Source organism: Ruditapes philippinarum, unplaced genomic scaffold, assembly GCF_026571515.1.
Source record: "Ruditapes philippinarum isolate M1 unplaced genomic scaffold, ASM2657151v2 ctg11606_1_1_1_1, whole genome shotgun sequence".
NCBI lineage: Eukaryota > Metazoa > Mollusca > Bivalvia > Venerida > Veneridae > Ruditapes > Ruditapes philippinarum.
Window position 1 is genome coordinate 65,262 of NW_026851793.1, and position 11,041 is coordinate 76,302.

General features: G+C 33.6%; 1 protein-coding gene across 1 annotated transcript; it reads right to left on the minus strand.

Moving 5' to 3' along the window:
* Nucleotides 1-2,355: 2,355 nt before the first annotated feature.
* LOC132739767 (reticulocyte-binding protein homolog 2b-like) lies at nucleotides 2,356-10,840 on the minus strand. Its single transcript, XM_060727566.1, has 4 exons — nucleotides 10,648-10,840; nucleotides 8,866-9,902; nucleotides 8,564-8,576; nucleotides 2,356-3,431 (listed from the first exon to the last, which is right to left on the minus strand). The coding sequence occupies exons 2-4, from the start codon at nucleotides 9,526-9,528 to the stop codon at nucleotides 2,356-2,358; spliced, it is 1,752 nt and encodes a 583-aa protein (XP_060583549.1). The 5' UTR covers nucleotides 9,529-9,902; nucleotides 10,648-10,840.
* Nucleotides 10,841-11,041: the final 201 nt, after the last annotated feature.

Genomic DNA, 11,041 nt, shown 5'->3' on the forward strand with positions numbered 1-11,041 from the left:
AACACGGCGTGATTTTTTGAAACGGGTGAACGAATTTTTGACAGGCAAGTGGGGTTCTTTGTTATTTTGAAGTTCATTAGTATGTCTATTCCACAATGCAATATATATGCCACACTCGGTTAAAGGTTTCAGCATCCTAGATTCTGTTTTGACGAACTTATTGAAGATATAAACTGATCATGTAGATATTTTGAAATTTGAAATGTGACTGTTCTGGTCGGTTTTTCTCCTAATTTATTCGAATTTGTAAGTTTTGAACTGCATTTAACAATAACAAAATATGTTTCTGTCAATGCTGTATAAATGGTTTAGTTCGCAAGTCCGAAGATAACGTTCAATACACTAAAATATCTTGTTCAAGCACATTTTGGTTGCAGACTTATACTTCAAGCATTTTTGGTTGCAAACTTATTCTCATTCTATTGAAATCCATAGTAAAACTTTGAAAAGGGAGTGTAGAAGGTTATATTTATTAACCTATTTTCAATGGCAATTAGTGAGTGTGGCATATATATTGCATTATGGAATAGACATACTAATGAACTTCAAAATAACAAAGAACCCCACTTGCCTGGCAAAAATTCGTTCACCCGTTTCAAAATATCACGCCGTATTCGCCATTTTGTCAAGTTTGCAACCAATTCGCTCGCTTGAACCTAGTGTGCAACCACTTCACGTCCTGCCCCTTGTTAAATATGTCTCCAAAAATGAGGGCATATCAATTTTGTAGCATCCGTCTTTCCGCCTGTCCCGCTGTCCTTTCGTCTGAACTGTGTGCAATCAATAACTTCTTCGTTTATGGATTGATTTTAAAATAATTTTGTATAAATGTGTAGCACATTTGGGCAATGTGTGATGGCCGACATCTAGATTTGAAGCGGAAAGGTTACAGTCATACTCTGACTTCAAAGGAATTTGAATAATCGTGTCTGATCAACCATTCTGTCATTGGTAGATGGAGTTAAGAGATATGCATAAATGTGTTAGACATAATGACAATGTAAAGAGCGCAAAAATAAAGACCAAGGTCACACATACTGATCAAAAATCATGCTTTGATTTTTTATAAAAGTAGAGTGATCTTGCTGTTGGATCAACAAGTCTGTCATTCCTAGATGGATTTAAAATTATTTTGCATAAATGTGTTTGGCACATTGGCAATGTGTTGTGCACAAGAATTAGGTCCCTAAGTCAAAGGTCAAGGTCTCACTTGTACTGCAAAGTCATGATGAGATTTTTTTTTATTAAAGTGCATTGATGGTTGTATACGGTCAACAATTCTGCCAATCCTAGATGGATTTTACAATATTTTGGCATAAATGTGTAAGACATGATTAAGAGTAAAGTATTAAATCCAAAGGTAAGGTCATACTTATATAGTATATATCAAATTTGAGGATTGTGAATCACTCAGCCGTTTTGCACCTTCATGCAACCTCTGGATACATGTATCAGCGAGCTCCCTCACGTGTAACATAGATCTATCATCGGGCGGTCAATAACGGTTAAATTGTGATTCAGTTAAAAGTTAAACAATAAACATGTATATATAATATATATTTAAATATTTCTAAAGTATAATTCACCTTAAAGATTGAGACCATTAAGCTAATTACCATTAATAAATCATTCATTTCATTATTGACTTTGACAATATTTCGAATCTATAAGGCAATTAACATTTACTGAATAAAAGGGACTCCACTGAGGGTTTTCTATTGACGAGAAGAAGCTTTAAACATTTTACAAGATTACCGTTCCATTTGATTAATGTTTTGACCAATAACTTATGTACATAATTTTATATCATTTGCTTACTCAGTTTTTCCTAAATAATACCTTTATAGCGCAACATGGCCCAAAAATGAAGAACAAGACAAGAACCGCTCAAAATGGATTTTTGTTCATTAATTTTGAGCATGTTTCTCAATTATATGTCTTGCATATTTTTTCCCATTTTCAGTGAACCTGTTGATCTGTGCAAGAATTCCAAATTTTACTTCATTTTAGGCTTCTGGACCTCAGTGGAGCTCCTTTTTAACGTCGGTTATCTTCTTCAAAAGATATATCTTTTTTTTCATAAAAAACTTGTTATAATTAATAATTAACATAATAAAATTGCATAACGTATTAGTCTTAATATAAATAAATATAAAGCTAAATTTTGAACGATTGTAGTCATCATAATGTCACTTTCATAACTATTTTGTTGTAACTTGACGTTTTTCTCGTATAATTAATTCTATTCACATATCATATTTTTGAAAAACTTATACGTAATTATATTATTCATTTCAATTTTAACTTATCGAAAATGTGTATTGAAACTTTTTATTAAAAGGGCAAATATACAATTTATAACGATTGTTCTTTTTTCAATAGCATCACTATTTGTTCCATCTGCTTTTTTAATTCATCTTTTAGTTCTTTGCCTTGTCTTTCTTGTCCTTCTTTAATTTCCTGGCTCTGTTTTACATGCTCATCACCTTGTCTCCTTAGTTCCTCTTTAAGTTCTTCGCTTTGTGCTTCTTGCCTTTCTTGACGATCCTTTATTTCCTGGCTATGTTTTACATGCTCATCACCTTGCCTTCTTAGTTCCTCCTTAAGTTCTTCACTTTGCTTTTCTTGCCTTTCTTGACGTTCCTTTATTTCCTGGCTATGTTTTACATGCTCATCACCTTGCCTTCTTAGTTCCTCCTTAAGTTCTTCACTTTGCTTTTCTTGTCTTTTTTGACGATCCTTTATTTCCTGGCTCTGTTTTATGTGCTCGTCACCTTGCTTTTTCAATTCTTCATTCTGATTCTTAAGTTCTTCTCTTTCAAGAGCACTTTTTAGATGTTCGTCATGTTGCTTTTTTAGTTCATTTGATATTTCTTGTTTATGTTTTGCTAAATCTTGAGCAAAACCTTGATCAAGAGATTCTAATCTTCCATGTAGTTGCGACACACTTCCGGAAAGTGACATTACTGTATCATGCAGCTGAGAATGTATCCGCGGCTCATTTATTCGTGAATCAGATGGTACAAATCTTTTTAACCAGCACTGTTTTTTACAAATCCGGCTTATTTCGTTAAGGATATCGTAGATTGGCGAACAGACATATATGCTCGTCCCCTTGAAATTCCCTTCAAACATTCCTAACGCAGTAAGCTCTTTGTTTTCATCTTTAACAAAAACAAGTGCACCTGAATCACCATTTACAGCAAATTGTGTTTCTACATTCATTATTTCGATCTGATCGTGCAAAACTAATTCAGTATTCAGAATGTTGTCTTCAAATTTCAATGGTCGAACTGATGCACCATTTACTCGACACACCCCTTGTGTGAGTTTGCTTTCAGAACCGTATTTATACACTAATTGAAACGGGATATCTGTTGCGTTTTTAGCATTTCCTGAAGTAAATACAAAAGGCGAGTCTTGCCCAAATCCTGTAACAAAAATTTCATTGCATTAGGAAATGTTTACACTATATTCTTGACACAAATACAAAAATAACAAAACTTTTCTATCTTGTTTAAAAAATATTGACGATTTATGTTAATTTTTGTATCAGTTATTTTTTACGACGACGACAACAACAACAACAATCACAACAACAACAAAAAAGTATATTTAAAAGAAAATGAAAAAATTGAGGTCACAATTAAATTGAAACAGGTATCGTTGAAATATTTTTTTTCAAAAAAGCTTATATCAAATTCTAATTATATACATGTATATGGTCAGTACCTTTGCTGGGATTGACAAAATATACATTTTATTTAGATTTTAAGTTGTTTGCAACTCCAAGCTCCAAGTGTCTGAGCCAATGAGTGTTTTGGAATGTCACAATTTACTTCACGAAGATTAAGCTGTTAGTAGTGATTATATATTTTCCTTAAATATGTTAATTTATTATTATTTAAGTTGTAATAAAAAGCTTAACTGTGCATTTGTGGACTTTAGGAAGGCGTTTGTTTCTGTTAATCATTTTCATTTATGGCACACATTATTGTCACAATATTGATGGTAAGTGCTTTGGTATAATCCACCATATGCACAGTAAGGCTAAATCTTGTGTGAGTTGACATGTTTCTTTAGTAGTTTCCCGGTGTGCGTCAAGGTGAAAAAATTTCACCAATTTTGTTATTTATCTTTTTGAAAAATTGTCAGAATTTGTATTGAATAAATACACAGGACTTTCCAATATGCCTAACGCAACTCGTGAACGTCTTAGTGACACTTGATGATTATGTTAAATTACTTTTTATGCCCCGGGCATATAGTAATTGAACCGGCCGTCCGTCTGTCCGTCCGTCCGAGCAAACATTTTGTAAAGAGAACAAAAGAGAACAATAGGTTCATTCCGTGATCAAAGGATTTAGGGGCTAGTAGCCCTTAAGAAAACAAAGAAAATAACAAAGAAAATAGTCCCTAAAGCCAAAATGTTGGAACGTCCGTCTGTCCGTACGAGGTTTACCTAGAACGGCAAGTTGGATTTTTCTTAAGTTCTACCTGTACCAATGGCTTCATAATTTACACACTTACTAATCCATACAAAATATATGATCTGGGCAAGTTACATAACTATGGTCACCACTTGCACCAAGTTATGGCCCTTTTCAGCACTAAGAAAATGAATAATGGTTAACCTAAACCGGCAAGTTGAAAATATCTTATGTTCTATCTGAACTTATGGCTTAATAATTTTCACACTTACTTATCAATACAATGTTCATGATATTGCCAAGTTATATAAATGTGCCATCCATTTTCCCAGTACTTTCCCTTTTTATCACTTTGAAAATAGGGCCTTGTATGGTTAACCTATTCTGCCAAGTTGGATTTATCAAAATATTTCACCTAACTACTTAATTTATTTAATGATATCTTTCATATTTGGTAGGTGGATACTTTTAACGGTCCTCTAATTTTTTGTGGTGTTAGGCGTCTCTAGGTAAAGGTCAAGGTCACTTGTGTAAAATAACAAATTTAAACATTTCTGCTCATACAGCCTTTATTTTTAAGTTAATGTCTTTCATGTTTAATATAGTTATACCAAGGGAGGTCCTCTTCCTTTTCCTTTAGTAAGGGGTCATTTGGGTCAAGGTCACCAATGTCAAAAATAGATTTTTTACGCTTTTACGGGTGTATTAACCTTATTCTATTGACAGATGTCTTGTATATTTTGTAGGAACATAAAATTGAGGTATTCTCATTTGGATGGAGGTAGGGGTCAGTTGGGTCAAAGTCACAAGTGTTAAAAATAGATTTTAACACTTTTGCTCATACAGCCTTTATTTATTGACAGATTTGTATTATAATTGGTAGGGAGATAACTTTCACGGTATTCTTCCTTTTGATGGAGTTTTGAGTCAGTTGGGTCAAGGTCAACAGAACTAAAAATAGATTTCTACACTTTTGCCCATACAGCCTTTATATATTGACAGATTTATTTCATATTTGGTAGGAAAATAAGTTGCATGATATTCTTCCTTTGGATGGAGTATGGGGTCAGTTGGGTCAAGGTCACCAGTGCTAAAAATAGATTTTTTACACTTTTGCCCATACATCCTTTATTGTGTCGCCTCTACGGAGTAGTGGCGACATATAGGGATCACTTCTCCGTCGTCTGTCTGTCCGTCTGTCTGTCCGTCTGTCCGTCACAAAACTTGTCCGGATTACTCCTCATAAACTACTGGTGCAATTTCATCCAAACTTTACAGGAATAATCAGTACCAAGTCTAGTTGTGCATATTGTCAGCATTTTCCGGTTCAATGATTTTTGGCAGAGTTATGGCCCTTTAATAATTTTTAATTTAAAAGTTTGTCCGGACTACTTCTCTTATACCACTAAAGCAATTTCAATGAAACTTTACAGGATTGATCTGTAGCTCAAGTCCTTGCGCATATTGCAAGGGTTTTCCGATTGAATGATTTTTGGCCGAGTTATGGCCCTTTGATAAAAAAGGTGTATTTTTCTGTGTGTTGCCAGATACACAAAAGCTTGTCCGGACTACTCCTCATAAACTACTGGTGCAATTTCATCTAAACTATACAGGAATAATCAGTACCAAGGGTAGTTGTGCATATTATCAGCATTTTCCGGTTCAATGATTTTTGTCAGAGTTATGGCCCTTTAATAATTTTTATTTTTAAAGTTTGTCCGGACTACTTCTCTTATACCACTAAAACAATTTCAATGAAACTTTACAGGATTGATCTGTAGCTCAAGTCCTTGCGCATATTGCACGGGTTTTCCGGTTGAATGATTTATGGCCGAGTTATGGCCGTTTGATAAAAAGGTGTTTTTTCTGTGTGTTGCCAGATACGCAAAAGCTTGTCCGGACTACTCCTCATAAACTACTGGTGCAATTTTATCCAAACTTTACAGGAATGATAAGTACCAAGTCTAGTTGTGCACTGTCCGTCTGTCTGTCCGTCTGTCACAAACTTTGTCCCAACATGAAATTGGCCATCATGAGGCGACACATGTGATTACTGATCGCTCTTGTTTATTTACAGATTTATTTCATATTTGGTAGGAAAATAACTTGCATGATATTCTTCCTTTTGATAGAGGTAGGGGTCAGTTGGTCAAGGACAAGGGTGCCAATTACATATTTCTACATGTGATTGGTTTTCTTCCATACAAATTAGCTACTTCACTCTCTAAAGTTAAATTATTGACAAAGTGAGCGCGGGGGCATTTGTGTTTATCAAACACAGATTCTTGTTTTGTTATATGCTGATGATACAATACTTTTAGCAGAAAGCAAAACTGATTAATGTAATACATAGAATATTGTTGCTAATGAAGCTAAGACTAAAATAATGATTTTAAGTAAGTCAAAAACTACGGATGATTTAAACTTTATCTATAATGGTGGAAAGCTTGAAATAGAAATATGAGAATGTCTATATAAGTGTATACATGCGCATGCTTAGAAAGTAGTAAAGCAGCTTTTGTTAAGAGTTTATCTCCAGTATTAAACTTGTAGTCATAGAACACACGTGTGTCTCTTATTTCTTCATTAGAGTTATAATATTATGTTGTCTACTTGTGTTATACTCACATACAAGACCACATCATATTACATAATACATCTTTGGAGTTCTCTTTTGGAGTTTATTTAAGTGTAATGTAAATGTTAGAAATAAAAACCAACTCTTGTTGATAATGCTAGGAGACCAATATTCTTTTGTTATCCAAAATTCCCGTTAATTATGTCTACCAATTTCTTTGCAAAAGAAGTTATTTAATTCTATGGTTGAACCAATCTTTCTTCATGGAATTGAAGTTTTGGGACTGAACAAGTTCAATTTTTAGAGAAATTTCATTGCTTTCTTGTTAGTTGATTTTGAATTTAAAATCTTTTACGCCTAATTGTATAGTCAATAGTGAATATGGCATATTTCCATAAGTCTTGCAAGTGAAAGCAAGAGTTTTGTTTTTCTGGAATAAAATTATTAATGCTGAGGAAAATAAGATATGTAAACTTCTGTGCAAAACAATGTTGTCTTTTTCCGTAGGAATATTGTTAATTCTAAATGGATAACATTTGTGAAGAAACGTTTAATAACCTTGGTATATCAGAATATTTTTATCTACAGAAAGTACATAATATTAATCACTTTAAAATTATTGTGAAGTTAAGTCTGCATGATTATCTTTTACAAATTGGAATAGTACTATTGATACATATTGTAAGTGCTTTGTGTATGAAAATAGTGTTTTGAAAACTATCTGGATGTACTTCCGTTTGACAAAGGCAAATATTAATGTAAATTTCGAACAATGAATCACCTTTTACAAATTGAAAAAGGCTGAAATTTGGCAATTGATCCCAAATAGACCATGTTCCAGATGTCCGTATCAAAATATTTGTGATGAATTTCACTACTTTTTAAATGTTCGTACTTAAATGATATCAGACGTAAATCTCTCTTTTCCAGTTTTTATATTCACCCCGGTCTTTTAAATTGACAGATTAATGAAAAGTTGTGATACAAACCCTACTAAAACTATCTTTATTTTGTGAAAACATTATGTTAAATTTTAGATAATATTTCTCATTCTGTGATCCATCTCCCATTTGTTACAATGTAAAATAGTATTCAATTAGGTCTTTTCCAACATTTTATCTTTATTAAAATTGTATTGAAATCTAGTTGTTGAAATGAACACTCTCCAATTTTTATGCACCTGTTTGAAAAGCGGGTTGTATTACAGATGGCGGGCTGCAGTTTTGATTGTAATATTCTGGAAATTGGTCACGAAGTTTGATCTAATAATTTCTTGATTAAGTTTGAATATGGGTGGTCTCGGGTCAAAAACTATGTGAAGGGAGCTAAAGATAGAAAAAAATCTTGTTAACATTCTTGTGGCTGCACTTTTGTCCCAAACATCCTAAAAATGATCAGAAGGTTTTTTGGATAATTCATAGGTCAAATTTTAATATTAGTAATCTCCGGTCAAAAACTAGGTCACAGGGGCTAAAAATAGAAAAATCTTGTTACCGGTTCGACACATGATTGTCAATCAGGCATTTTCACCCACGAGATGCACTTGATATCTAACTTATCTCCTGATACTGAATTAAATTCCATTAATGATAAAATACTAAATATTTTCAGTACTTTTTGAAAAAATCTCAACTATTGTTTTATTTGCCATCTTTTGAGTCTATTTGTTGCCCTAGAAACCTAAATTTTCAACATAGGAAGATAAAAAGACGAGAATAATATCAAGTCTAGGCATATTTTCCGTATTTTTGCGTTAAATCAGGTTCCAATTTTGTGGACGGACGGATGGACGGACGCAAGGTAAACCTTAAGTACCCGCCGGTTAACAGCTAGGGGACTTATTATTGCTCAGAGTACCTGCTGACAAATAATCAGAGTCATCGGGGAATGTGCCTTCAGTAGGCCTTCTGTTCTGATTTTTATCAGCGCAAACTCCATTCCTGCAATGCCATTTCCTCCACTTTTATAAACTTCCAACACTGTTTTGCCAAGAGGTTGACAATTTGCATTATGGGCTGCAGGTTGCCAAACATCTATAACATCTTTAAATACTCCGTTTTGAAGCAAAATCTCAAATTTTTTACGACCAAATACAACATGTGCACACGTGAGCCCATATAAATGATTATCATCTTTAAATTCTACGAATGCCCCAAGAGTACCAAACATTTCTGCACTGATTTCACAACCCATCTTCACATTTTCATGATACTCTTTTGAACCTCTACAAAGTGTAAAAATGCCCTCTCGGACTACCACTGGAAATCCTCCAATTTCAGCTGGGAAATATTTCTCACCCACTGGTATATATCCTTTAATGTGGACATAGAGTGCAATACACAATTCTTTTCTTAATTTTCTTAATGATAGGTGTTCTGTATCATTACTATCTGTTCTGAACCAACTTGCTGTCACCCTAGTAAGGTTGCTATGGTCATTCATTAACGATTTTGCATTTTCTTTCAAACATTTCTCAAGTTCATCAATTTCTTCAGAGGTTGGCAGATTATTGTATTCCATTATTTCTATTTCTTTGTTCAGGTCGGTATCATCGACTTGCAAGAAATGTCTTTGATATATTAAAAAATTTTCTTCGTTTATTTGAACTGTTGTATCTGTTGTCAGTACAACGAAAACAATGTCATTATCACTAGGCAAGGAATCCTTTGAATAAATTGTAGCAGCCCAAACATGTGCAATGTTTTCTGACTTCTTCTTGATATAAACGCATACCTTATCGCAAATTTTAGAAATAACTGAGGAATAATGTGCGTACTTTGATCTTATCGCGTTCAGCGCAATTTGATCTGGCAATTTTCTTTCACTTAATAAACTTTCCGCCTGCTGTTCAAAATCGCCTCCTTCCTTGATACACTTGAGCCATGCATCTTTATCTGTAGGGGAGACAATAAGCATTTCATCATATGATATCAAAAAATTCATGTCAAAATATGGAAGCTGAAGAGTAGAACGTATTTACTATTTCACTTGACTTTATGACTTTTTGATTTTTATTAAAAAATATATTGCATAAGATTGCAAGAACAAAGTTATTCTTTTTATTTTTACTTAGAATAGTGAATATACCCAAAATTCATTCCTTGCTTATTTTGTTGTCTCATCGATACTGTTAAGGTTTTTGTACAGGGGGCCTAAGGTGCCCCTTCGTGCACTATTTCATGCTCGGACCACGGATTGGCACATGAAAAAAACTACCGACCTTCCTTAGGCTGTGTAAATAATCATACTCGAATACATTGTACATATTTTGTGTAGCGACTGTTTATAATAATTGCTTTTTCTCATGAAGAGTCAAATGACGGACTAAGTATATGATATTAATGTACAATTTTACATAATTCTTCTTATTCATTTATCTATTTATGTGGAATATACTCTATACTGTTCTAAATTCCCTAAAGCCGCTTTGTAGCTATTGCGCAATGCTTTGCATCACTTTGTGTTTAACATATTTGTTTGCTTAAAATTATATACATTGACTGTTCAAGGAGTTGACCTTTTTCACCATATTTGTTAACAAGTTTTGATAATACACATGTAATAATGGATTATTATTATTATTATGGTATATCCGACGAAAACTATTTTCATGTTGAACCAATTATGAAAACAACATACCTATCTTCCATGTTCTTTTGTCTTTTTTCTTTTTCTCATAGCGCTCCTTATTGTTACCGTTACTGTCATCATCATCACTAGACGGATCATCACTGGGACTTTCATCTGGATCACACCCAGTAGCCCCGAGTAACTGTATATCTTCCTTGGTGTTTTGCAAATTGGACGACTCGTTATCTACAGCGATAAGTTAAAATAACAAGAGGGCCATGATGGCCCTAGATCGCTCACCTGACCCGTCAAACTCATCCAAACAATTACCTAGACAAGCATTCTGACCAAGTCTCATGACAGGTGAGTCAAAAATGTGACCACTACAGTGTTAACAAGGATTATCCATATTTGAGCAGTGTGACCTAGTATTTTACCCAGATGACCCATATTCAAACTTGAC